This window comes from Aspergillus brasiliensis (genome assembly GCF_001889945.1).
Source record: "Aspergillus brasiliensis CBS 101740 unplaced genomic scaffold ASPBRscaffold_1, whole genome shotgun sequence".
NCBI classification, from domain to species: Eukaryota; Fungi; Ascomycota; class Eurotiomycetes; order Eurotiales; family Aspergillaceae; genus Aspergillus; species Aspergillus brasiliensis.
The window spans coordinates 1,887,909-1,915,361 of NW_027137442.1; the positions used below are offsets into that span (position 1 = coordinate 1,887,909).

Genomic DNA, 27,453 nt, shown 5'->3' on the forward strand with positions numbered 1-27,453 from the left:
TTTAGCAGGACAGTATCTCACACCAAAGCTATTCCTTCAACCGCGGCGCCTCTCATCGAGCAACCTCTTCAGATAGTCCACATCAACCGCAGGAAACTCCACCTCCTTGCCTGTCTTTCTCAACGCAGCCACAGTATGCGACTTATCCAACGCGAACATCGAATGGCCATGCTGGAAATACTTCTTGACCACCATCCAGTGTAACTGTTCCTCTTCGCTAGCCCCCTCGGAAACGAGTCGAAGCCATTCCTGCATCGGGATGACACGACAGTTGCCAGTCTCGCCTGATTCATCCAACAATGGTATCACATCATTCAGAGCATGAAGAGGTAGAGGCTGTGAGCTACCCAGATGATACACTTGCAAACCAGGGGCCGCAGCAGTCTCGTCGGACGCCAGGGTGTACATCGAGGATGTCAAGGTATCAACAGGAAGAAAATCGACCACGAAGTCACCGGCCTCGGCAATAAGACTGCTGGAATTGATCTCAGGGATGGCCCGGTGCTGGATCATGTGCATGATCATGTTACTGATAAAGTCCAATTCCGGGACCGGGACGTTGGTGGCTCGGCTGCCGGAGATGGACGACGCACGGTAAATAGACGCAGGCACACCACGAGCGGCAGCTTGAGTGAGATACATCTCTGCAGCCCACCGAGATTTGAAATATCCGTATTCGTCGGTGGTAGGAGGAGTGAAATGGCTGGGGTCCTCTTCCCTGTTGCTGGCGAAGGCCCTTGTGCGAGAGGTTTTCTTCCAGGTCTGCAGGTGGGGCACACTCCATGTGGATAGGTGGTGGATTTCCAGTAGGTGGCTGTGGCTGCTCGTCGCCAACTCAATTAGCGTCAAGATGGCGCTGGTGTTCACAGGCTTGAGGTTGGCATATGTCTTGAGGAGCGAAACATCCGCTGCGATATTATAGATCACCTGGACGGTGTCCGCCAGGCTTCTGAAGGCCTCTTCTGCCAGCCCAAAGCACGGCGAAGTCATCTTCCCCGGCACCGCGCGAGTCCGCGAAAGAACATCCTGAGTGGAAAGCTGAGCATCCAGCAGTTTGTACCTAGTCATTTCTTCGACCAGATAGTCCTCAGTCAACTCATCATGGATTCCAATGACATATACGGTCGCATTGTGGTTGTTCGAAAGAATAGTGGCCAACATGTGAAGGCCAATAAAGGTGTCAATACCAGTGAGAAGTATACTGCTCACATCGGTACGCTGAAACCTGGAAAGCCGGCTGTAGTCGGTGTTACTTGGTCGAGCCGGCAGCGAAATTTCTTGCGACCAATCGATACTCTTCGAAGCATTTGCATTTTGGACACCCTCCGGCCCCTTGAGCTGCCTTTGAATCATGCCAGCAATAGCTAAAGGCGTGGGAGCATGTATGAGCTCCTGGAGCTTCAGTGTGACTTTGAACTTCTTTTTCAGCCGCGACTGCAGCCGCAGGAGTAGGATGCTTTGGCCACCGAGTTCGAAGAAGTTGTCATTCGGGCCAATTGACCGACCTATTCCCAGAAGGCTACATACCTGTCCGATGACGCCCTCTAAAATCTCAGCATAATCGCCATCAACATCTTCAACCGGCGGATTGTCATCACGGGTGGTCGTATGTTGGGCCAAATCCAGGTTCATTGTCAGTAGACTGCGACGGTCCACCTTTCCGCCGATAGTTACGGGAAATCTCTCAAGGAACTGGTAGCCGTTTGGACACATGTACTCATTCAACGAGCCCTGTGCTATACGGTGGAGGTAGTTGGCATACTCATCTCGTTCCTGGGTTGACTGGAACGGTTTCTTAGGGATGACAAAAGCGATAAGTCGGCGCTCATCAGTCAGGGGCGATGTCCCATCGCTCTTCTCCGAACCACGAGCGATGACTGAGATATCCACGATGCCCTGGCCATCCGGTGTCGATGCATTTTGGTAAAGGACCTGCTCCACCTCCCCTAGGTCAATTCGAAATCCGCGAAGCTTGATCTGCTTATCTCCGGCGATTCGACCCTTGAAGGTGAGAAGTCCGTTTGGCAGAAAAGATCCCTTATCACCGGTCCTAAACATTCTCTGCCAACCTCTTGCTTGATCGTCTGGCGATGCATTCAGATCTTCCACGAAAGAGGCTGCATTAGCCGTCGGCCGATTCAGATATCCCAAGCCCACCTGGGCGCCTCCAACGCAGATCTCGCCGACGAAACCGGCCGGGAGAGGATTGAGAACCGCATCAACGATATAATGGCGGCAGTTGGGAAGTGGCCGACCGATCGGGATGTCAACAACGTCATCATCAGGCTTATCGACCTTGTGGATTGTGGTCTGAACAACCAGTTCGCTCGGGCTCCAGGTGTTGTAGACGATGGCTGGGGTCTGTAGGTCGTAAAAAGCCCTGGCGATGCGGACTGGAAGGCGTTCTCCGGCGAACAAAGCGGCGCGGTACTGCGAGCACTGGCGGAGACTCTCCCGGCTATGCTCCAAGAGCAAAGCAAAGTGAGTTGGCGTGAAGTAGGTTATGGTCACACCCGATTCATGCATGAAGGCAGCCAGTGCAGCTGGATCCTTCCGGATATCATGTCTCGCCACACAGACGCGGGCTCCAGCAGTTAGCGCAGAGAAGATCTGAACCACGGACAGATCAAAACATAGCGAGGATTGCTGCAAAAACCGGTCGTCTGTTGTAAACTTGAAGTATTCGCTAACCGAAGCCAGCATCTGGTGAGTGTTGGCATGAGACAAAACTACACCCTTAGGCTTTCCAGTGCTCCCCTAAGTAACAACAAATACAATCAGTGGAATTTATCTAACCTAAGATCAAGGACTTACAGAAGTATAGATAATGAAGAAGGGATCTTCATTGACAGAAGGCAAATCACCAATGAACCTGTCCGCGCACAGCGCCGCCGTCTTCGTTTCCAGTAGACGAATGCCTGACCTAGACTTGGAAGCAACCGCTTCCGCCAATTCCTGAAGTTCTCCTCCGTAAAGCAAGACTCCCGCACCACAGTCAGACGCCATGAATGCCAACCGATCAACGGCAAAACTGCTATCCAAGGCCACATAGCAGGATCTGGTGATTAGGATGGCCAAAAGAGCAATGACAGCATCGACCCCTGGATCCACTAGTACACAGATCTTTTGTCTTTCGGTCACACCAGCTGCTCTGAGAGATGCAGCAACCCTCTGAGCACGCTCCACCAATTCGGAGTACGTTATAGCTGCTCCGTCTGACACAGTGACTGCCACGGCCTCTGGCTGCTTGGCGGCATGTTCCATGATCTTCTGGCAGACTCCCACAATGCCCCAGGGATTCTCGGTGAATTGTGTGTTCCAGAAGTTCTTCTCAAGATGGGCAATCTCCAGCGCGCCACACAGATTGACTTCGGCGATCGGCTGTCGGTGGTCCTTGATCAGGCTGGACATGAATGTGACGAAATTGTCATAGAAGCGGTTCATGTCGTCAGAGCCGTAAAGAGTTGACGAATATTCGAGGCGAAGGTCCAGGCCCCGTTCAGGGTGCTCAAGCGCCTCAAGCTGCATGTCGCAGGCGGTGGGTACATCCACAGATTGCACATCATGAACATTGAAATCTTGAGTGCGGTAGACTGGGAATGTGCCATGGATTTGATAATTCAAGGCAATCTGGGCCAGGGGAAAGTGGCTGGTTGTTTTCTTCGCCTTGACAATATCTATAATGCTGTCAAAGGGCGCTTTGTTGTGAGACATTGCTTCCAACGTGCGGGTCTTGGTTGCCTCAAGCAGTTGGTCGAAGGCACCCTCACAGCTGTCCTGGCACCGGATGGGGGTCATGTTGACGAAGAATCCCAGCACGTCCTCGAGATCCGGGTGAGGTCGGTCACCGTCGATCATCAAGATGCCCAAGTCGCTGTCCTCTGTATAACGGAAGATAAAAGCCCGGAAAGCGGCCAGGAGGAATTGGAACGGGGTCGCCCCAGATTGTGAGCAAATACGTTTCATCCTATTGAGAAGGCTCTTCTTGAGGATGCCAGAAACAACTGCCCGCTGAAGGTCATCGTGCAAAGGCCTTTCACACTTGGCAAACGGGAGAAGCTTGCATGTTTTTGGCATTCCAGACAGAGTCTCTTTCCAGAAGGCCAGGTCAGCCTGCAGAGAAGGAGAGCTGAGCAATTGATTGTGCCAGACGGCAAAGTCCGCATAGCTCACTCGCGGTCGGGGAACCATATCTAGATCTCTACCTTGCCGGAGAGCATCATAGATACCAGTGAGTTGACTCAGCGACGATTTTGCACTACCACGGTCAATAGCGATGTGGTGGCAAGTCAGTACTAGAGCGTGCTGTTCGTCACTCAAACGGACCAATGCCGGTCGGAAAACTTCACCCTCCTCGATATCCAGCTGTATCGCCCTGCGGTGCTGAATCAAATCCATGAGTGCACCGGTGGCATTTGACTTGGACGATAGGTCAATGCGTTCCAAGCTGATACCGGGCATGCCCAGCACAGTCTGTTCGGCAAACTCATCTCCTTCGGCATAGCCAGTTCGCAGAATGGCGTTTCGATTCACCAGTTCGTTCAACGCCTTCTCCAGGATTGTGGCATCCGGGTTGCCTTGGAGGTATGAAGTGATGGACAAATTGAGGAAGGTCTTGTCATCGCCAAAGTTATGAATGAACCATAGCCTTTGTTGGAAGCTAGACATGGGAACAGGGCCAACAGCCGCTGCGGGGGGAATGGGTTGGTTCAGCTGGCCCTGCTGGGTTTCTACCTTTTGGTCCACATCTCCATTGGTCCCATCGTTGTCAACATTCTCGGCCTTGTTGTCGGTGCTTGTGGTGGTTGTGATGAGTCCGCTGGCTTTGGTCACTAAAGCCAGAATGGACGGTGCTCCGAGTACGTCGAACAGAGCAATGTCAACACCGACACTTCTAGAGAACCATTTACGGAACTCCACGGCAATGATGGAATCTAGGCCGTAAGCTGACAAAGGGTTGCCTGGTTCGATAGAATCCACGGACACAGATAGTACGTCCGCGACCTTCTCGATGAAGGCTGATAGAACCAGTGCAGTTCTTTCTTCAACGGACTGAGTACCTTGAAGCTGAGAAGATAGACTCTTGGTCCCTTGCTTGCTGGCTGCCTGGCCCAGGAATTCGTGATTGTTGTACAAATTCCGATACAAGGGCTTCTGACACCAGTAGAAGTCCCCCTTGGTCATGTTAATACCAGTAATGGTTTGATGGAGGTCGACTCCGCCAGGGGAGACCTTCTTGCTGTTATCGGACAATACTGCTTCCTCGATCTGGTAAAGTAGTTCTTCCTTGTTCACACCGTCGTAGCCGCTGCGCATCATGACCTTCAGAAGGGCCTGGTTGGCAGCTACGGCACCAATGCCGACAATCATGCCGCAATTCATAGTAGTACCAGCAAGGCCCATTTCTCGGCGGTGTCGCATTAAAGCGTCAAGGTAACAATTGGCGGATGAGTAGTTGGCCTGTCCTTTCGAGCCTATGCTGCCCGACGCGGACGAAAAGCAGATGAAGAAATCCAACTGCTTACCTAGCGTTGCCTGATGCAGATTGTACGTACCCTTGACCTTGGGGTCAACACAAATGCGCCACTGCTGATAGGACATATTCTCCAGTGGAGCATCCTGCAGAACCATGGCGGCTTGGAAGATGCCACCAAGATTATCGATCGCATTGACTGCCTGGTCGACGTCTTCATACCTCGCAACGTCTCCCTTGAAGACGGTCACGGACACGCCTCGCTCTCGGAGCCACTCCACTGTATGCTTCGCCTCCTCCTTGTCTGCGCCAGAACGAGAAAGGAATGCTAGCCGTCTGGCGTTCTTCCTGACCATCCATTCAGCAAGGGTTCGGCCAAGGCCACCGAGGCCTCCGACCAGCAAGTAGGTCTTTTCGGGCTTGAAGAGTGGCTGGTTGCGGTACGTCGATGGGCGGACTAGAACCCTATCTTCAGCATGAGGAACAAGAACCACCTTACCAGTGTGCTTTCCCATCTGCAGAAGACGGAAAGCCTTTACAGCGTCGGAGTAAGGGAGCTCTGTGACGGTCTCCGGAGGGGTAATGTATCCCTCATGAACAAGCTTGCCACATTCCTTGAGTAAGCGCGCGCCCAAGGGCTTGTTCTTCTCGAAGATGGTGATCAAATCGACCGAAGCAAAGGCAACATTGCGACGGAAAGGATCCATATCGATCTTTGAGTTCTCATGGATATCGCGCTTTCCGATCTCAATAAACCGACCGAACGGTGCAACGCAGCTCCACGTAGCATGCAAAAGCTTTCCTGCCAAGCTATTGAGGATCACATCCACACCTCGACCACCAGTTGCATCGAGCACATCTCGAACAAAGCTGTCATCGCGAGAATTGAATATCAACTCATCAGCGAGCCCGTAGCGAGATTTCAACAGAGCTCGCTTCGCTTGTGAACCGACAGTGGCAATCACGCGTGCACCGACGTATTGAGCAACTTGAATAGCCATCTGGCCAACACCACCCGCCGCAGAGTGGATCAAGACAGTCTCTCCGGGCTGTAGGTGAGCAACATTGACAAGGGAGTAATATGCGGTGGTCAGGATACAAGGCAGGGATGCTGCATCCACAAACGACATGTCGCCAAGCCTGTAGCAGAGGGAGGCAGGGTTGCGCACAATTGTCTTGTGAGCTCCTTGGCCTGGCCTCCATGCGGCGACGCGATCGCCGACCTGGAAGTCCAGGGGGTTGACCTGTGCTCCAATACGCGTGACGATACCCGCACATTCATCGCCGAGCTTATAGTCATCGATGATACCCATCGAGGCAGCAATGTCTCTAAAGTTGATGGCAGACGCCTTTACATCGATTTCGATTTCGTCATCAGCAAGCTCCGTATCCAGGACCTGTTCGTCGTCTTCGAATACAAGTGTCTCGAGAAGACCCACGCGGCCGATTTTCAGCGCCAGTGGGCGGCCTGAGCCAAGAGATTCCTCACGAGGTTGGGAGTTGATGCCATTGCGCAGCTTGGCGTTAAGCTGGTCATCAGCTTCAACTCGAGGGATGAAGATGCAGTTATCCCTCACAGCCACCTCGTCTTCGGTAATCGAGCGGTCTAGTAGTCTCCAGACGTGCCCGACGACGGTTTCCTGTGTGGAGGCGTGAGGAAGGTCAAGGGTAACAAAGCGCAACTGGTCATTCTCGCTGCGAGCAACACGAGCGAGACCAATTATCATCGCATGCTCCGGCTTGGGGGCATCCATTGCGCCGCCCTCAAGCACCCAGACTATGTTTTTGCTACCTGCTGTGAGAAGCCTCTTGATTGCGAGGAAGGTGCTTTGATTCGATGAACCATCTTCAAAGAGCACATCTTCATCCAAGTTCGCCAATACGACGATGTTTTCTGCTTGGAGCGCTTCATTAGAGAGGGCTGCTAAGGAGGTACGGGCGACAGCGCTAGTGCTTCCATGCTGGGTCTCAATGTGATTTGCAATGCCTAGAGTGCGCTGACTGGGATGAGAAGAGAGAATCAGCGACAGCTGTGCTGGCTTCTGCGCACTCTCCGTCGACTTCTGCCAGACGGCCAAGCCTTCGGTGGAGAACACACAACGGAGGCCATCAACTGGGGGTTGTGATCCGTGAGCAAGGATGAATCCGCCTTCTTTGACAAGTTGACTGGAATCATGACCCGCCACATCAGCACTGACAACAACAAGCCCGTATGAATTTGGTTCAGGGTCGGAAATTTCGACCAAGCCTGACCACTCCTGGCTCAGCGCATCGATCTCTTCGGGTGCAACCTGGGTCTGGGACACCGGAGTAATCGAGTGGAAACGACGTCTCTCATTCGAACGACCGCCCAGATATCTCAATACATTCCGCGTGCTATCGACGGTATCTGAAAGATGAAGAATCCTGGTATTAGGGAATTGATGCGCGAAGATATCCAAGAGTTCTGAAATATTCTGCTGAGTCACGGCCGGATGATCGGGAGCCAAGAAGGTGAACGCGGGCTGCCAGCGGGTACGGAAGAACAGAGAACGACCAGCGGCATTGTCAGTCCGGTCAGATCCAAGTGCCGTGACTTCAAGGCCCTTGAACTGCAGAAGAGGCTTGTTGCTCTCCTTTGAACAAACCGTCAGATCGCTTAGGGCAACACGTGGCCCAGGCAGGCGAGTGAAGCAAGTGACCTGGAAATTTTGTTCCTGAGATTCCCTGCAGCAGGCGAGAAAATCACCCGATACCTTGAAAGAACGAACAAAGGTGGGCACTAAGGGCTCATCCAGAGAGCGCCCAAGAACAGACTCGATAGCGGGGAAGATCGCATGGAATGATGCATCCAGCAAGGTGGGATGTGCAATTGTGAGGTCGGCCGCCTGCGCGGAGAACTGGCTTGGCTGGAAGTTGAGACCGGCCAATGCAAATCCTGGTCCAGTCTGGACATCACCGGTCAATAACTGGAAGTTGGGGCCATATTGTAGTCCAAGTGCTGTGAGATGGTCATATAGACTCTCTGCGGGAATTGATTCCTGAGACTCCTTCGCCAGCTCTCCGAAGCTCTTTGGGGATTCCCATTTCATTGGCAGAGTTAGGGCGCCGGTCTCAACGGAGACCAAACCGGAACAATGCTCGTTGGGGATCTTGGTCTCTCCGTAGGAGTATATCGTGAATTCGTACCACAGTGTCGACTTTGACTTGGCGGACTGTGTTGCCGGTCGGAGCTCGAAGATGATTTCTGTTCCTTCCTCCGAATCATTCAATAGTAGAGCAGACTGGACATTGAGATCCCGTAGAGCAATCTCCTTGATAACAGACTCCTCTGCACACATGCTGACCGCTGCCTCAATAGCCATGCTGAAGTATCCGGCAGCTGGGAAAACGGCGTTACCATCTATGACATGATCCGCGAGCCAGGGGATCTCCTTGAGGCGAAGGTAATTTCTCCAGTGTGGACTCTTCTCTGGCATTCCAGGCATTCGGGCACCGAGGATTGAGTGTCGCTGCTTGCGCAGCCGATGCTCGCGGATGGGTCGAGTCTCAGACCAGTAACGCTTGTGATCCCAGGCGTAGGTCGGCAGGTCCCGAAGTCGCTGACCGTGCAGCTCAGATTGGATCATACCCGTCTCCCGTTGTAGAACGTGGTCGCTGTTCACAGCCATCAGATCCACCGAGAAACCATACTGGAAGAGCTGACCTGCCATTGTCAACAGGCTTTCGTAGTCATCCACTCCGCGGGTCAGGGACGCTAGGTAGGGAAGGTTGAGCTTGAGGGCATTCATGACCTGGCGCGAAGGACCCTTCAGTGCGGGATGGGGACCAATCTCAACAAGGACATCAACATTCTGCTCATCCTCCTCGTTCAGGAGAATGCCGGTAAGGGCGTCGGAGAAGCGTACGGTACCCGTCATATTGGCCGTCCAGTATTCGGCACCCATCTCACCTGGTCGAGCTAGTCGAGCAGTGACGCTGGAAAACATGCGAGCGCGTGCAGCACTTGTACCGAACCCAGCACAATTCTTCAGGGCCTCTTCATACTTCGGCGCCAAGGGCAGCATGTGATGTGAGTGGAAGGCCTGTGCAACCTGAAGCAGTCGGGCGAAAATCTTCCGCTCCACGAGACTGTCCCTCAAACGGACGATGGCATCTTTATCGCCAGACAATGTCAAACTAGAAGCACTATTGACGGCAGCCACGCAGATCTGGCCAGTGTACGCTTCAAGTTCCTTCTTCGCTTCCGCCTCGGTCAGTCCAACCGCCATCATGGCGCCATTCGTGGTCGTAGAACCTTCGACGCCGCTTGACATGTAAAGTCCTCGATAGTAAGCAGCAATCATAGCGTTTTCAAATGTGAGAATGCCTGCCGCATAGGCTGCTGCTACTTCGCCAGATGAGTGCCCCACCACTGCGGACGGTTCAATGCCCCATTGTTTCAACAGGCAGACTGTGGCAAGCTGTATGGCAGTGCAAATAGGTTGTGACAGCCGAGTTTCTTTCAGGCGACTGGCTTCCTCTGTGCGCAGCAGTTCTTCGAGGATCGTCCAATTAGGCCGATCTGGCAAGCTTTGCAAGACCGCATCGCATCGCTCCAGGGTCTGCCGGTACAATGGCGATTGCTGGATGAGTTTCCGGCCCATCGCAAACCATTGAGCACCTTGGCCAGTGAAGACGAATCCGAGCCGGGGAGTCTCCTTCAACGGGCGCGTCCAGGCAGCAGCAGGAGTAGGTGGCTGCTCGAGTCCCTGGAGAACAGTAGGCATGTCCTTTCCGATGATAAACGAGCGGTGTCCGTGCATAGTGCGGCGTGTAGACAAGCTGACTGCGAGGTCGCTGACCACAGGCCTACCCATGGGCTTGCTTGACAGATACTCGGTCAATTTGTCCGCCCACAAAGCTCCGGCTCTTGTCGAATGCGCACTCAGTGGGATCAAGTATGGACGATCATTGGGAGTGCTCCTAGAGATGGCTGGGACGACTTGATATTCAGCTTCGCTATCTTCAGGCTTGTAGGCGCCCAGAATGACGTGTGCGTTGGTGCCTCCATAACCAAAAGAATTGATACTGGCACGGCGTATACCGTTTGCGCTCGCTGGCCAGTTAACAATTTCCTGCGGGACCTTGATCTTCCAATCGTCGAACTTGATTTCCGGGTTGGGGCGTTTGAAGTGCATGTTAGGTGGGATCTGGCCTTTCTCTAACGCCAAAGTCGCTTTTATAATACCAGCCAGACCCGAAGCACCCTCCAGGTGGCCGATGTTACTCTTGACCGATCCTACATAGAGGGGCTGAGGGCGCGTTGAGCCGAAGACAGCACCGATGGCCCGGGCCTCGATCGGGTCTCCCCGAGCTGTACCTGTACCGTGTGCCTCGAAGTACTGCGTGTCGCATGGATCCAGACCAGCTAGATCGTATGTGCGACGGATGAGCTTCTCCTGTGCATCGGTGTTGGGGAGAGTAATGCCCTGCTTAATACCATCATGATTCACACCGGATGCACGTACCACGGCGCGAATATTGTCACTGTTATATACCGCATCGCGCCGGCGCTTCAGGACTGCGGCGCAAATGCCCTCTCCTCGAACGTAGCCACTGCCCATGGCGTCGAATGTCCGGCAGCGACCGTCACTGGACAGCATGCCCAAGTCGGTCATTGTAATAAACACATTCGGGTCAAAGTGAATGGCTGAGCCAACTACAATAGCAATATCCGATTCCTTCTGAGACAACGATTGGTTGCCAAGATGGAAACACACCAAGGACGATGAGCACGCAGTGTCTATTGTCACGCTGGGGCCATGAAGGTTGTAGAAGTAGGATATCCGGTTGGAAAGAATGGCGTTTCCTGTGCCGGTGACGGTGTACTTGGGGTAATACTCAAGATCCTTGGTAACCATGGCATTGTAGTCATTGGTAAAGGAGCCGCAGAAGACGGCGGTGTTGGAGCCATTGACCTCGTCAAGAGTAATGCCAGCATCCTCAAGCGCTTCGTAGACAACCTCCAGTAACAACCGCTGCTGAGGGTCCATCGCTTCTGCTTCCTTACCGGATATCCGAAAGAACCCGGCGTCGAACATGCCGATATCCTGGTCAAGGAAGTAGCCATATTTGGCATTGGTCTATAGTCGTCAGTACTGATCTGCCTTAGTCATGGCTTCTTCCACTTACAGTGCCTTTATTGGTCCCATCTGGGTGATAGAAAGCGTCCACATTGAAACGATCCGAGGGCATCTTCCGCTGCAGGTCCTTCTGGGCAACGATGTTTTCCCATAGCTGACTGGGGTTCGTAGCGCCCGGAACACGACAAGCAAGCCCCACAATCACTGAGGGATCCGCGTTGGGTGTCATGGAAGAGACCGATGAGGGAACAGCATTGGAGAAGCGGGGAGAGGAGGTCTCAGACGATGAGAGAAGTGGTGTGTCCATTTTGATGGTTTCGGGGACGACGTTGAAGGGTCGATTGGGCTCGGGTACAATTGTTCTATAGAAAGTTGAGTCTATCTCATGATCCTCCATCTACTATGGTCGGCCAGGTGTGTTTATATGGCCGACATATTACCCTTCGCGAAGAGGGACCTTCCCTGGTAGCGGCCATACTGAAGGCGATGGAGTCAGCCCTCGATGAGAATCTCAGTCAGCTCTGATGCCTTTGTCGGCTTCGCGATGAGATGGCGAGAGTAAGCTCAGGATGGGGGCAGAATCGGGGACAGAATGGCGAAGCAGTGAAAGTAAAGCGGAGGAGAGACAGCGACAGCGGGAGGAAGCGGCGGATGGGCAAAGGTTCGGTCGGCGAGTGGAGAGGAACCAAGGGAGAAAATCCCGCCCGCCCACGGAGGTTTTTCCAGATCACACCTACTCATGCTTCTCCCCGTTTTAGGACGGCGACACGTGGCGGCCTTATTGTCATAAAACACTCACTATCACTCTAATTGAATACTGTCAGTATTATTTTCCGTGTGTCTTCGATTGAAGCTTTCCCTCATGTTGCTGAGGCTCAACATTCATCTTCTCTCCGGTGGAGGATGATCCCATCTAGTTACGGACCATTCATTTATATATCTGGCTCCAATGTTAGTTTACTCTTTCCATTATTCACCAATTTCACTCTTCCTCGGCAAAACACAGGAGAGGGACTAGAAGAAGAAATAAAACTAGAAAACTTAGAAAATTAGAAAAAAAGAGAAAATAGGGAAGGAAGAGGAAAAGGAAAAGAAAAGCTTATCCTACTGACCTTATACATGCGAATGCTAAAACAGACATCATTGACCTTCTTCTTAAACCCATAAGCATCTTAACCATGTTTTTGTTACACCAAAGACGAGCTGATTGTAACATCTCCTACTCGTGAAGTGGCTATCTAAGCAGCAACATCCACAACAAAGTATCTGCTCTACTGGCACAATCCTACATATAGAGTTGTACTATTTACCTCTACTGCAACGGCTACATTAATGAGTATCGTTATGATCTCCTTCCACAAGATCGCAGAGAGCGCCTAAGTTTTGAAGGTATAGGCATCGTAGCTAAGCATTCAGTGAAATATATTAAATACGTTGGTTGTCGATAGGAGATGAAGTGCTGTGCTAATACTAGCGTAGCCTCCTTCTTTCATTAACCTGATAACCTGATAAATCTGACGAATCCTCCTATGCATCTCAACTAGATCACGGATATGTCCATTGTTCCCCTCGACATGAACCAAAAGCAGAGAAACATATTAAACGCCTAGCCGCGCTGGGACGATGCATGGTTAAACAGCACACTAAAACTTCCACTCTCTTGGAGCTGCTACGTATCGAGAGAGAATAGTCACCACGGCTCCGCCCATGAGAATCGAACCACAAAAGTCGATAAACCCATACCACTTCTGATGATCGGCACTAAGAAGGGCACCCGCGATCGGACTACCAGTCAGTCCTCTAAAAGCAATGTTAGTCAACCGTATATATGAGTAATGAGAAGAAAGGATCAAGAAGCACATACCCAACCGAGCAGAAGCCCATCATGAGCCCGATCTTAACCCCAATGATACTGTGGTCAGGGGTAATCTGGCCAATACAGGCCGATTGCAGTGAGATCAACCCGCCCGAGCAGATGCCGTATAGCGTCGAAAAGGCAATGATCGCGCCGGATGTGGTGATCTTGTGGAGACAGAAGAGCAGGATGCCACAGCTTAGTGCAGCTAGTGAGATTACGTTGAACCTGTGAAAAGGGCATTAGTGAAATCCGGCTCAAGGGAATTAGGCAAGGAATCGTACCGTCCCATGCGATCAGCCATCAGGCCCGTTAGAACTCGTCCGACGAAGGACCCTGCGTTCATGTAGGCGAGAAGATTGTTTGCTCCCGTTACAGTCATTCCGTACGTCTCTCCGTAAGAAGGCAGGTAGAAGAAGGGAATGAACATTCCCCAGAGCACAAGCAGCATTCCCACGCTAAAGAGCAGGTACTTGGCATCGGTAAAGATAGCCTTAAAGTCGAGCTGCATGTCCTTACTCTCGCCAGGCTCTGGAGGACGAGTGATAATCAACACACAGCTTGGAATAAGGAACGCCAGACTGATGAACCCGCAGGCGCGGACGGTCCATCCGAACCCGATGTGGTCAAGCATGAGCTGAATGATCTCTGTCCAGAAGATCCCGCCCAGCGAGGAGCCCGACACAGCAAGACCGAGTGCTATCCCTCGACGCCGATCGAACCATTGGTTGATGGCTGCGATAGTCGGATAGAACCTGCCATCGTTAGAAGCGGGCATCGGAATAGAGATAACGTGGACTTACAGAAGCGCATTGGCACAGCCAAACAAGATGCCTTGAGCCAGGATGAGCTGATAGTACTTCTTGCACACACTGGTGAGCATCAGGGCGACGACATAGACGACCGACCCCGGCACCAGGAGCTTGGTAGCTCCCACCTTGTCATACAGGGGGCCAACCACCAGACCACCGATAAAGAGGAGGAAGATCTAAACGGTCAGCCAGGATAATGGAAAATTCGAGATCAATATGCGCACCTGTAAAGATCCAATCCAAGCAATCTTGGAGCTGGAAGTTCCAGCCAAGAGATCCTGTAGGTAGAAGGTTTGGAAGGTACCAAAAGCATTGAGGAATCCTGCAGGAAGAAAACGGATTAGTGATAGGTAGGATCCACTCGTCATCAAGGCATACCAAAAGTCGGAAAGTAGATCAGTAAGCCGCCCACTACGACTAGCCAGGCTCGCGTACTGGTGTCTTTGGCAGGCAGTGAGTGGTGTCCATCGCCCACGATAGTCAACTCCGAAGCGGGTTTGGACAGGGCGGTCATAGAGACCTCCTCGGAGGGCGAACGCTGGTCGTGCGACATGATGAGTGAACTTTGATGTTTGCAGCATGAGAAGAAGGAAACATACTCTCTGCGACAGTATGCGGACTTTATAAGAAAGGCTCCTCCGCGTTGCGGACATCAGACGTGGTGCGACTGAAAAATGTCCGTTCCTCGACGGAGGTCGCGGTGATAGTGAAGCCCCAGCCACTCACTGGTCAAACCAGCTGCATATATACCAATCACACCCAGTTCAGTTCCTGAAAGGACACTAAGTTAATTTCATATCAATCTGTTCTCGCGATGTGGCGCATCCCCGTTATCGTGGCGTTAGTTGCCGGGTTGCTGTACTGGGCACGGAAGCAGGCTTCCAAACCCAGTCGTAAAATTCCCCAGGCCCGGATCGGCCTGCCGGTAGTTGGCGATGCACAAGCCTTTGGAAAGTCGCCGATCTCATACATTCGACAAGCGACGGCACGATGTGGGCCTGTCTTTCGAATCAATCTCCTTTTGACCAACATTATCATGCTTCGTGGCGCCCAGCTGAATCGATTTTATCTGGACACGCGTGAGGAGGTCTGGTCGTTTGGGGATGGCATGGTAGCCAGATCCCATCAAGCGTTCTGAACCTGTTCTAACATAATAAAATAGGGTCTTTTCCTAGAGAAAGTCGTTGTTCCCGGATACCTATCCCACCTCAAGGAGATGGTGAGCTCGCTCAATCGAGGCGTAAACCGCTCCATTGCCCTGGAACACTATACGCGCATCGCTGGCGAAGAAGCGCGCAAAATTGTCATCGACTGGACCGAGAAACCGGACATTGAGGTCTTCGAACAGATGTCTCGTTATACGCACCGGGTGATTGTGCGGTGCCTGATGGGGCAAGACTTTTACGATCACCACCTCGACGAGCTGCTTGATCTCCTCCACCGCATGGAAGCAGACATCGGTCATCCGTTTCACTTCCTGCTGCCCAACTGGGTTCCCCACGGTCCAGCTCGTCGACTTCATCAAGCCCGCGACCGGATGGCGGCCATCTTCAACGAGCGGCTGCAGGCGCGCGAGCAGAATCCAGAAAAGTGGCAGGACTCGCTCGATTACATCGCCTACACCCTCAACGATAGCCGCACGGCACATCTGCGCCATTATTTCGCCGCGCACCATACCTTGCTCATGTTTGCTGCTCATACCAGTACAGTAGCGAGTATTGCCTGGACGGTGCTGGAGGTGAGTTGACCATTTCTTTCCATGGAGAATGCCTGGACAGCTAACCCCGGCGCAATAGCTGCTCCGTAACCCCACGCATCTTAAGGCGCTGAAAGCAGCCCTGGAAACCGACCTGGATGTTCACCGATCTCCCACCTTAATCGCCACGCTCAAAGAGACGAGTCGGCGATATTCCGGAGTGAGCATGATCCGGTGGGCCCGGCAACCACACCAACTACCCCCCAATGCTGCTCCCGGAATGGGAAGCATTGTAGTCCCAGACAACTGCATAGTCTCGATTTCACCCTATCTGACCCATCATGATCCGGAGACGTACGCCTATCCGCAGACATGGGATCCGTCGCGGTGGCTGGAGAGCGGTAGGCCGAGCGAGGCGCAGAAGAGCAATCGATCGGAGGTGACTTATTTCCCGTTCGGGGCGGGATGTCACCGATGCCCTGGGGAGCAAATGGCGGGGATCATTGCACGGGAGATGGTGGCTCATTTGGTCAAGAATTATGAGGTCCGTTGGTCGAGCAGTGGGCCGCCGGAGGACTTTGAGCAACTGGATTTCTCTCGGGTTGGTAGTGCGTGGTTGAAGGGAGATGCGAGGGTGACGGTGGAACGGAGATGACTTTCGGGTACAGTAGATGGCCCGGCAAGACGTATAACTAGTAGTGTATAGCGTCTGTTTTGCAGTACAAAATCAAGCCAATTGGGATGAACAAGCCGTTTTTGATCTGACACAAGTACGGCAGCTATGTTCTCAGCTGTAAATATTGACTCATTAATAGGAGGAATAACGTGTGTTATTGAGAATACAACGGGGTGAAACAAGAAGAATACACGGACAAGATGCCGTGTCTCTGGAATTGTCGAAAGGCACCTTTCTCCAGTTTAAACGCCACCAAGTCTCGAGCACCAATGCCTACACTATTTTGAATAACTCAAAGATGATAAATACTATGCACACGGTCTATCTTCATCACACTTATATTATTATTTAAGTAAGGTGAGTTGGTATAGAAACACTTGCAATAACTGTTTGTAGGACAAATAATTGGAATGAGCAAGAAGAAAACGCACAAAAAGAAGAAGAAAAGAAAAGTGAAAATAACACTAACACCTCGAATATTGTTACTAAAATAGCCACCATGTGTTATCTTGAAGTAGGTGAGGATAGGCGGCGGTGTATGTGAACCTAAACAGACGTCTATCACTTACGATTCCCTTGTATTAACTCTAAAAATGGAACGATATCTCCGAACAGGTGCTTCACCATTGACCGAAAGCCTAGGGAGATAGACACTAAGTCTAAACCTACCTTCCCTGCATTGAATCAGGCGATCGACCCCGGGGTATTCACAAATGGCATTGAATGCCTCTCTCCGTCGGGGCACGGAGGTTTACCTTGTCCCAGCAGAGTACTGCACATGCTGGCCCGTTGTATACAGGTGAGCCTGATGTATACACTCAATCCAACTAACATCAGCACATCAGCACATAAGCACATCGATAACCAAACTTTAGTATAAAACACAATGACACCACACTAACTCCTCATCTATTCACCCTCACCATCAACCACATCACCACCATCACATCACCACCATCACATCACCACCACCACCACCACCACCACCACCACAACAACAACAACAACACCACAACAATGTCCCCCTCCACCCCCAACCCCGACTCCTCCCCCCTCCACACCTACTACTTCTCGATGGTCGAAATGAGCATCATGAAACTCTTCCTCGACCACAAAATCTTCACCCTCATCCCCACCACCCCAGGGACCTCCATCCCGCTCTCCACCATCACAACCACCCTCAACGCCTCCCCATCCCTTCTCACCCGGCTCACCAACTTCCTCATTGCCTCGGGGGTCCTCTCCTCCCCCTCACCAGGCCACATCGCCCACACCCCGAAATCTCTCCAATTCACCGATCCAACCAGCTATCAAGCCCTCTTCTTCGCCCACATCTTCGACTTCTTCCTCGTCCCCGCCGTGAAATGGCCGGGCTACATGGCCGAACATGGCCTGAACGAGCCGACCAGCGCCAGTCGGACCCCCTTCGGCTATGCAGCTGGGTATCCCGATAAAACACTCTATGAGATACTGGAGACGATGCCCGAGCGGGCAGCGCAGTTTAATGCTACGATGGCGGCGTCGTTTCAGCCGATGCCGGTGTTGGGGATGTATGATTTCTCATGGATCGAGAAGATCCCTGATGGTGAGGATGGTGAGGATGGCGAGAGAGTAGCCATTGTCGACGTAGGCGGTGGAAAAGGCCAGGCATTGAAGGAGATCCTGCGAGCGTATTCGGGTATTCGTCCAGAACGGTGCGTGCTGTTCGACGTGGAGGATGTGATCCGCGAGGCTGTCGCGGAGGCAGAAGCAGAAGACACCAACGAAGAGAAAACATCCTGGCGCGCTGTCCGCAAAATCCCCGGCAGCTTCTTCGCCGAGCAACCCGTCAAGGGCGCAGCAGTGTACCACATCCGACGGGTTCTGAATGACTGGCCCGATGAGGACTGCGTGACGATCCTCCGTCGGATTAAGGATGCAGCGGCGCCGGATTCCAGGGTGTTGATCTCGGAGCAGATTCTCCAGGAGCAGCCGAGTTTGGCGGTGGCGGCGTTGGATCTGTGGATGTTGAACTTCGGGGGCAAGCGGCGCAGTGAGAGTATGTTTGGGGAGATTGCGCACCGGGCGGGGTGGAAGGTGAATGGGGTGTTTCGGGATAAGGAGTCGGATACGGGGGTGGTGGAGTTGGTGGTTGCGTAGAGTGTGGATAGTAGTTGAAACTCCTTGGTACTCTGCGTTACTTGGGAGAATTGCTTGCTTTGGGATTCACTTCGTTCGGGATTTACTTCGTTTGTAGGAAAAGCTGCTAAAGTAACAAGATGATGGAATTTTTTGTCTAGTCGCTGGGTATCAACGCCTGTAGGTGAAGAAACAATATATGTAGAACTCCAAGCAACGCCAGACCACATAACATCAATGATATTAATTTGACATCCCCTTCATGCGCCTCTTTGACCCCCCATCGGAACTCATCCCCATATCCCCATCGCCCAAACTATTCAGATTTTCTGACGAACGCTTCCGTCCCCGTTCACCCATTCCCAGGTCTGCCAGCGAGATGATGGATGGCGGGGGCATGGTGCCCACCAGGTGGTGCGCCGGACTGAACTGCGGGTCGTGCCAGAATGAAGGGAGCGACATGGGATTCGGAGAGAACTGCTGCATCAGCCGAGTCCGTTCATCCCTGTTCTGCATCGAGTCGACCGATCCCAAGGATACAAAGGGGGCAAGGTCGAAGTCGGATAGATCGGACGCTGCTGGATGAGAGCTCTCTCGTGGCCCCTGTTCCTGGGTTGGGAGTAATTGTCCGTCCCCTGGCCATCCAAGGCCTATCTCGCGAGAGACGTGCGAGAGTGACGACGAGATAGACGAGGGTATGCCGCTTGTAGGGGGCATCGTTGGATACAACATCTCGCTGCGTCCTTCCTCGCTGGTTGGAATGCCCATCGCCGGTGTTGGCCGCGACGGTAATGCGAAAGACAGGTCCAGGGAGGAGACGGAAGACGATGAGCTACGAGAGGACTGATCGCGGCTTCCAGCAAGCACGCCTTTAAGCCCCCTGCATGCGGTCTTCAGGTGCCGTTTCACTGATCGCCATCGGTGATCCTGTAACAGAACATCATGTTCGAACAAGTCGTGAATCGTAAGGCCCCCGTCCAACAAGCCACGAAGTCGATCCTGCCAGACTCGCTGCTCCACCGGCGTGGCACGGTCCCAGATAGTGAGGATGTACATGAGAGCCCGACCGAGGGCGTCCAAGGCGAAAAGATAAAAATGCAGCCCAGCAGAACCCGTGCTGGCTGGCTGGGCCGAGTCATGCCGCGCAACAGAGCTGATGGCGGGAAATAGCTGCTTGAGTTCCTGTATGGAGGTGATAAGTCGTTGAAAGAGCGCATCACTCAAGACAAGGGTGTGAGAGTTGTTGTCGTGATGACCGGCCTCCTCGCGCGGGAAGAGAAGGTGTATCGATACGGCCTGGTACAAGGCAAGCAGTGTGGGCTCCCCGTGGCCATGGGCCGATTCCTGCTGCAGCACCACCATAATATCCAGCAGTGCGTTTCGAGAATCCGAGCAAATCTGTGCCAGGCTACGCCCTTGTCGCAGGAGGCGGTTCAGCCGATGTAGCATCAGGTCTTGCCACGGTTGCGGCTCTGGCGGACTGCGGGGTTGTTGGGGATACAGGGCGTATAGGTGGGCGCTGAGCACGGTGACGTGCGAGAGGAGCCACACAGACTGCAGGGAGGAGAGCTGAGGCTTGAGGGTGGAGAGATTATCCGTCGCACGATCCAGTTGCAGCAGCGTTGAATCGGGCGTTGTTCTTGCAGGGAGTACCTGCAACAGCTGCGCGGGTAGGAGATCCGCCAGAGGCATGTCCATTTGGATAAAAGACCATACAGTAAGAGCCAGCATCACCCAGTACATATGGTGGATCATCTCCGCTTCAACGGCCCCCCGATCGATGCCATTGATGTGAGTCTGACCAGTCAGAGGGGATTCATGCAGCTGGCTCGCTAGCTTGGTCGTAATGCGTCCAGCGTAGCCCACGTAGCACAATGCCCGGCGGGAGTGTCCGCGACAGACATGAAACCAGCCCAGCAACAGGGTGATCTGCGCAGTAGTAAGATCTTCCTGGCCCGCAGGAATGTTCGAGAGTTGGGAGATGGCCCACTGCAGAAGGCAGTCCCCCTTGGCGGAATTATCGGCAAAGTGATGGGCGTCTGCCAGCATGACCGCCAATAGTACCCGATTGGCTGTTTGGCTACGCAAATCGCGGAGGAGCAGGGATTTAGAGATGATAATCGATAAGGGATGGTTACTCATCCAGACCTCGAGATGCTGAGTGATCAGATGTGAGTTGTAGTCGGCCAAGATGTCCGCTTCACCACCGGATGGCGTGGACGAAGAAGGCGAAGGTAGACATGCCGTATCGAACATAGTTTTAGTAGTGTCTTGCAGCATGCAGGCGCGATAAAAGCGCTCTCCAGGTCCAAAGAAGGGATGACAGCCCAGATCTCCGAACTTGCCGGTGACTGTCTCAGCCAGATCCTGCATCAAGAGGGCCAGGAATCCGGGGTAACTGAGACTACCCGCCGGTGTGGATGGACCCTGGCTGGCTCTCCCGGCCGCCAAATTCCGATTGAAGCGGGCCACCCGGTCCTGGAACTGATTTGATGGAGCCGCCATAGGATCCTCGCCGAAATTCTCGCGGAACATCACCTCCAGCTCTGCCATCACTCCAGTGAGGCGGGTTGCGTCGGGGTTGGCCGCCGATGTGATAGAATGACCCCCGTCTCCCGGCTCTCCGTCTTCTAGTGTGATAGGACTAGGCCCAGCCGGTCCGGCCGACATCGAGGCCCGAGTAGATGTTGTCTTGTTCAGGCGAGGACGACCTTTGGCGATTTCTAGATCATAAACACATTCAATTGACCGGGAACGACAAGCATTGCAGATGCGCTCGCCGGAGCAGGCGATCTTGCGGGCGCGACAGAAGGTGCAGCTCCGCCGTAACTCAGCTTTCTTGGCCATAGTAAAGAAAGGAAAGGAGCATGTATCTACCACAGTCGAACACAGGGCTCCAAAAGCTGAGATCGAAGATCATCCCACGAGATAACCAGCATACCTGGCCGAGATAAATGTACTCCACGTGGTAAAGAGGCGATGATGACGCTGATGATGAGGAGAGGAGTGGAGGAAGTGAGACAACAAAGGATTGCTAGTGTCATGCAGGTGGTCCCTGCTGACTCACTCTCAGAGGGAACGAAATCAATGCTCACTGGCACAGCAAGCAACCTTCACTTGTACCCCATTGTAAGATTACTCTATAACTACTATTTAGGTCTGATTCAGATAATGTTTTCCCGCCCCACTGCGTATTCAAAGGATTCTGGTACCCATGGCAGGCTGTGTGAATTGCATCTGATTCGTCTGGTCGGATGTCAACTAACATGGGTATAACTAGTACTACCATCATGGCTTGCGGGCAAAATCCTGCCCAGTTCCGGCTAAACACGATTTGATTGGATAAGAAGCATCTTTTAGGCAGTCTTCTTCACGGCCTCATTCCGCTGCTCAACGACAGTGGGCTGGTGGCCATACAGCCACTGCAAAGCCCACTTCCAACCCCAGAGAGGCATCCAGGTGTATACCATTTGTCGAACAAAGGGACCCCAGCTTCCCAACAGGCGTCCGGTATGGAGCAAGGCAAATCGATCCGAAAATCCGACTAAATCGCGGCCGCGGCGCTCCCGGCTCTGACGGTAGCCTTGGAGGATCGTCTCCGCATCGGTGGGCTTGGCATCGATCATCCCCAACGCACTGGCCAGCTCCGTCGCGTCTTCGATAGCCTGGCAGGCGCCCTATTGTCGGTGTCAGCAAGGGGAGAGGGTTGAAACCAAAAAAAAAAATAAAATAAAATAAATAAAAAAAAATAAAAGATGAGCAGAAACGGCAAGTAATCAGGCATGCTTTTTGCAAGATCAGGAATAAACAAACAAGATGGGAAGGGAAAAGCGTCCAACATGTCACGACCAAGCGAGACGGAAAGATGGTTCCTGTCAGCGCCAAAGTCAATCCAAGAAAATCCCGTTTGGTTGGCTTACCTGGCCGAAGAAAGAAGTCATAGCATGCGAGGCTGCTTATTGCATTAGTGGAACAAACCCATCCTGAATGACCTGTAAGTAGGCAGTGAGTAGGTCGCTACGTACCGTCACCCAGCAGGGCTATGCGACCGGCCGCCATCGGGGGAAAGGTGGTCTGATGGAAGACATCGCTGGCAACCACACGTTCCGCGTGTTTGACGACTAGAAGCATCCAATTACCATCGTCAGAATGTCATTCTGACGGGATGCTAACAATAACTATCCTCACCGTCACGGAAGCGAAAATCCGGGGCAAAGGGGTGATATTCGGAACCATAGACTTGATTGATAGTGTTGTGATCGGCATGTTTCCAGACGGAGCGATTCGGGTCCTTGAGCTTGGACGGCTAGAGGCAGAGTTTAGCTGATGTGAGCAGTGTTTCATAGTTCTTGGTCCCTACCACTGCCCCAACGAACCACTGACGGTGATCCTTGCATGGCCACGTTGTGAGGATTGAGCGATCATAGAGCATCCAGTGAGCGATACCTTCGTCTGCGGGGCCAAGGTGATCGAGTGGATGAGTGTAGCCAGACAGATGCACTCGGCCCGTGAATTGAATGACATCTGCCGCATCTTCGTCTTCTCCAACTCCTCCACTTTGTTCTGGTGGGGAATCGATGGTGGCCATGAGCGCCCGGCGCACAACAGACCGCACCCCATCAGCTCCCACTAGCACATTGCCCGTGTATCGTCTCCCATCCTTCAGGACCACCGATACCCCGTCAGCCTTCTCCTGCGGAGGGATCACCTTGGCAACTTCTGCCCCCAGGATGACCGTTTCGGAACCCCCCGCAGCGTCATATAATCGCCGATGGAAGCCATGCCGTTCGATCGAGTACACAGGATACCCAAAAGTACGCTCCAGCCATTGGAAGTCAATCTCACTCCACTGTGTCTGATTTCGGTAAACACGGATCTTGCGAACCGGCTGGCCTTCCTGGCGCACGTAGTCGTACAGACCGATCTGGTCCAGGGCCCGTAGGGCATTAGGGGCCAATGAGATACCGGCACCCACCGGTTCTAGAACAGCGCTTCGCTCTAGCACCTGACAAGACACGCCAATCCTTCGACACATGGTCGCTAGTGTCAGGCCTCCAATGCCGCCACCCACTATGAGCACCTGGGTGGACATGCTGGCGTGTGGTTGGTTCGGGTTCCTGTGCAAAAACACGAGGGTTGCAGGGGTTCGATTGTAGAAGGAAGAGAAGCAGGATCTGGGCGGTGGAGAATGGGAGCCGAAGTCGAAATGAGGGTTGGGTTTAATAGTAGAGCTACACTTTCTGTCAGTCGGAGGGGCGAAATTAGTCACACACGAGCATATCATCCTGTTCTGTTGGGAGTTATAAATGATCCGTCGGCGCACGGAAGTCAAACAACATGGTGCTCTGGATGAGTCTGGCTTGCCATATGCCTTCTGTTCTGCTGGTGCGTTGGGTAACAGTCTTACCTCAGCTTTCCGTCTTATGAAGAGGTTCCGAACTGTCACTGTGCAATTATGTTGTGATACCTCCGATGCCGTGAGGCGCCCTGATCATCAGGCAGCCGAGTTCTGCAGAGTCCATGCCGTACCATGTTGGCGATGAGCTTGATACCACGTGGGTGATTGTTTATTCTCCGGGTCAGTGCTACTCAGATTTGCTTTTTCCAATCGATCCTTGTCGGCCAACCTCCCGTAACGCTGTAACGTTCTCTGAGTAACCTCCATCACGCTAACAAGATTTGGGAGATTTGTTCAATCGACTATGTGACACAAAACTCAACTGATGGAAATGAGATGAAGTCTATGTCAAAGGTGGAAGTGCTGGGGCCTTGGACACACAATTAGTTAGCCACACCATGGAACAGCTTGCTGCATAGTACTGGTTTCTCAGTGTCACATGATGACCACGGCGCTCCTTCCTATTTCGTATGGACGTACGATTGTATCTACTAGAATACTTAGTGAGAAACATTACTCTTCTCTTTCTATCATTGCTTTGGACGAATTATGAATGCCTTACTTCCACAAACTAGAGGCATTGATATAATTAAAAAGGTCGTGCCATGGTCCACGGTCTTGGATCCTCCATTTGTTTAGTCAAGTTCTAGGTAATGCACATGAAAATGTTCGGACAGGCATCCTTCCATCACTACCACGCAAAGTCTGCAATTCCCACCTGCAACTTCTCAAAGTCAAACATAACATACTTGTCAATGGCGAACGTCTCGCCAAAGTTCCCCATTACCATTGCCCCATCTCCCAGGGTGCGCACATTAAAGGTGCACTTATTGGTCCCATTCGTCAGCACCTCCACATAGTTTTCGGGTGCGATCTCCCACACCCGCTTGGACCCGGCAAACTCATACCGCAGCGGTGGCAGTGAACTCGTGTTCCGGCAATCAAACTGATAGAATCCCTGCTCGCCGTTATTGGGAGGATCGGACAGCGTGACGGCCTTTGCCCCGACCAGCTCGACCAGCCGCTGGTACCCGTACACAGACACCGGGGCACCGCGACCATATGAAGCATGGTCGAACGCGGCAACGGCGGCCTGCTTCCCATCCAAAGTGGTGGTCTGGTTGAGTTGCTGCTCTTCATCTCCGATAGAGAATCGCGTGAGGTTCAACGCCCAGTAATTAATCACGGCTGGCGCATAAACAAAGTCCAGCGTGTTGATGGCCTCCGTGACAATGATGTCGTACCAGGTGATATTCCCGTGGACGTGAGAGGTGTTGTATCCGCCTAGTGTCTGAATGCCGTCGTGGCCACTGCATACTGCCTTGGTGGCATTGTCGTGGCAATAAATGAAGGAGACAATTGGAGAGGGCCAGGCGCCGCTTTTCCATCCTTGGTAGAAGGACGCTTGCACAGATCCTAGCCCGGTTAACATAATAGTCTTTCTTATAGGTGAAGGAACAACTCACGGTTATCACCCTTGAAGACCGGGGAGAGTCCGTATACTCCCGAGAAAGGGAATGCGCTAATAGTCTCATTGAAGACGAAATTGGCTGCTTGGATGGTGGTGTTCACCGCAGTGGGACCGATGCGCAGCATGTCCGTGGCCACATCGGCTGCCGCGGGCTCGGTGAAATAGAAGTGGTTGGGGTCCCAGTAAAGATAACCATATTGGTCAGTTTGGTTGATAAAAGTGGTCGACAAAGTCTGGTTGAAAATTTTCTGATCGACGTTGAGACAATCATAGGTGGCGGTAGGATCGTTGTAGCACAAGGTGGTCACCACATAGTGGCCGGTCCAGGTCCAGTCAACCAGATATGGCAGGCTCTGGCCCGGAGTTCCAAGGGCGATGTCAGTAAGAAACCCGTAAGAACTGCGAGTCAGAGGCAAGTCGACCGATTGCAGATGCCTGGTGGCCAGACTGGTGGGTACAGCACTAGCGGTGACTGCTGCAACGAGCAGAGAACAAATACGAGAGCCGGGAGACATCCTGCCTGATTGTGAAGCAGAAACGATTATGACGAGATCCTGGTAATTTTTTCCAATCTTCTGTGGAATCTGAACGTGGAAACAGGTGCTTAACGAGTCGAATATAAGCCGCACGCCGCGTGGCAACCGGGTATATGCCATGCATGCGGCTAGAAGACGTCTGATTTGGCCCCAAGACTGTCCTTGTCAGTTTGCCTCCGTGCATCTGCGGATATATACTGGTAATATCAATTGGCGACGATCAGACGGAGGCAAAAGATGAAACAGAAACGGGCAAACCCGAAGACCTTTTTGTCAGATCTCTCCCAGCCATACCATTGTATAGATCACCCGGAGTTTTCTTCATCTTGAAAGTTTCCAGCGATCAGAATCACTGACGACGGGGGGAAAGCACAAACGGAAAATAACGGAGATCTTCTTTCATTATGGAGCCTATTCTGCATATCCAAGGCGATGCTCATTCCTCGTTAACCCCGTTGATCCTCATTCATGCAGTGTCTGGCCTGGCATGGCCATATATGGCGCTTGGCAACCTCAGCAGCACAAGTGACTCGGCCAAGACCCGACCAGTATATGGGCTCTCATCACCGGTCTACGGTGTGAGTCGCTATACTCTATCTTCCTCCTTAGAAGAAATCGCCAAAGAGTATGTCGAGCGTCTACAAACAGAGCTCCAACCGCATGGCCCATATCTTCTAGGGGGGTGGTCCATGGGCGGGATGATCGCCATCAAAATGGCGGAGATCCTGCAAGCCAAGGAGACGGTCCAGCATGTCATTCTCCTCGACTCCATCAATCCAGAGCAATACCCGGCGTTCGTCAACGAGGAAGAGCACCGCATCATCGCAGACAGCTTATACACAAACGTCTGCCAAGCGATGGGGATGGCCAAGCTCGCAGACAATAGCGATGATGAAGACATTCGATCAGATGTGTCTGATGCCAGCGACGACGAGAGTACTATGAGTGATGAAGAGGAGGAAGATGACAATCTGCATCGTCTGTTCTCAACCATGCGCCGTCATATTCATGCCAGCACTCTCTCCATTGCTAGCACCGAGCCCGGCAATCTGCTCCAGCCAAACAGCGTCTGCCATACCAGTGTTACTTTGGTCAAATGTACGCAGTTGTCTGAGACTGTTCCTGCGCTATATTCTGCGCGACAACGGTGGATCCGACGGTGTGCGCTGCACCCCACCCTGCAGTGGAGGCCGCAGAATTTCGATCGGTTTCGCACGCTGTTGATCGACGCGCGGCATGATAGTTTGTTTGATGAGGAACACGTGGAGGAGGTGACCAACATACTTAGACAAATTCTTGCAACCTGTTAGCTTT

At 52.6% G+C, this 27,453-nt stretch overlaps 8 protein-coding genes across 8 annotated transcripts; 3 read left to right on the top strand and 5 right to left on the bottom strand.

Moving 5' to 3' along the window:
- Positions 1-36: 36 nt before the first annotated feature.
- ASPBRDRAFT_190761 (uncharacterized protein) lies at positions 37-11,884 on the bottom strand (the record flags this gene model as incomplete). The annotated part of the gene is made up of 3 exons (XM_067620288.1): positions 37-2,757; positions 2,815-11,577; positions 11,627-11,884. The coding sequence occupies 3 exons, from the start codon at positions 11,882-11,884 to the stop codon at positions 37-39; spliced, it is 11,742 nt and encodes a 3,913-aa protein (XP_067484702.1).
- Positions 11,885-13,220: 1,336 nt separating this feature from the next.
- ASPBRDRAFT_50336 (MCT family MFS transporter) lies at positions 13,221-14,797 on the bottom strand (the record flags this gene model as incomplete). Its single annotated transcript, XM_067626522.1, has 6 exons — positions 13,221-13,377; positions 13,442-13,660; positions 13,717-14,187; positions 14,236-14,420; positions 14,469-14,566; positions 14,623-14,797. 6 exons carry the CDS (start codon positions 14,795-14,797, stop codon positions 13,221-13,223), a joined length of 1,305 nt encoding a protein of 434 aa, XP_067484703.1.
- A 261-nt stretch (positions 14,798-15,058) lies between these two features.
- Positions 15,059-16,595, top strand: ASPBRDRAFT_112826 (uncharacterized protein; the record flags this gene model as incomplete). The annotated part of the gene is made up of 3 exons (XM_067616693.1): positions 15,059-15,355; positions 15,407-15,982; positions 16,041-16,595. The coding sequence occupies 3 exons, from the start codon at positions 15,059-15,061 to the stop codon at positions 16,593-16,595; spliced, it is 1,428 nt and encodes a 475-aa protein (XP_067484704.1).
- A 1,038-nt stretch (positions 16,596-17,633) lies between these two features.
- ASPBRDRAFT_50338 (uncharacterized protein) lies at positions 17,634-18,755 on the top strand (the record flags this gene model as incomplete). Its single annotated transcript, XM_067626524.1, has 1 exon — positions 17,634-18,755. One exon carries the CDS (start codon positions 17,634-17,636, stop codon positions 18,753-18,755), a length of 1,122 nt encoding a protein of 373 aa, XP_067484705.1.
- A 58-nt stretch (positions 18,756-18,813) lies between these two features.
- ASPBRDRAFT_36679 (uncharacterized protein) lies at positions 18,814-21,723 on the bottom strand. Its single transcript, XM_067623560.1, has one exon. It carries the CDS (start codon positions 21,579-21,581, stop codon positions 18,978-18,980), a length of 2,604 nt encoding a protein of 867 aa, XP_067484706.1. The 5' UTR covers positions 21,582-21,723; the 3' UTR covers positions 18,814-18,977.
- Positions 21,724-22,090: 367 nt separating this feature from the next.
- ASPBRDRAFT_25128 (FAD-dependent oxidoreductase) lies at positions 22,091-23,826 on the bottom strand (the record flags this gene model as incomplete). The annotated part of the gene is made up of 5 exons (XM_067622138.1): positions 22,091-22,411; positions 22,655-22,686; positions 22,760-22,855; positions 22,923-23,040; positions 23,095-23,826. The coding sequence occupies 5 exons, from the start codon at positions 23,824-23,826 to the stop codon at positions 22,091-22,093; spliced, it is 1,299 nt and encodes a 432-aa protein (XP_067484707.1).
- A 997-nt stretch (positions 23,827-24,823) lies between these two features.
- Positions 24,824-26,118, bottom strand: ASPBRDRAFT_202428 (pepsin-like aspartic protease; the record flags this gene model as incomplete). Its single annotated transcript, XM_067621635.1, has 2 exons — positions 24,824-25,548; positions 25,599-26,118. The coding sequence occupies 2 exons, from the start codon at positions 26,116-26,118 to the stop codon at positions 24,824-24,826; spliced, it is 1,245 nt and encodes a 414-aa protein (XP_067484708.1).
- A 425-nt stretch (positions 26,119-26,543) lies between these two features.
- ASPBRDRAFT_50342 (thioesterase domain-containing protein) lies at positions 26,544-27,449 on the top strand (the record flags this gene model as incomplete). Its single annotated transcript, XM_067626526.1, has 1 exon — positions 26,544-27,449. The coding sequence occupies one exon, from the start codon at positions 26,544-26,546 to the stop codon at positions 27,447-27,449; it is 906 nt and encodes a 301-aa protein (XP_067484709.1).
- Positions 27,450-27,453: the final 4 nt, after the last annotated feature.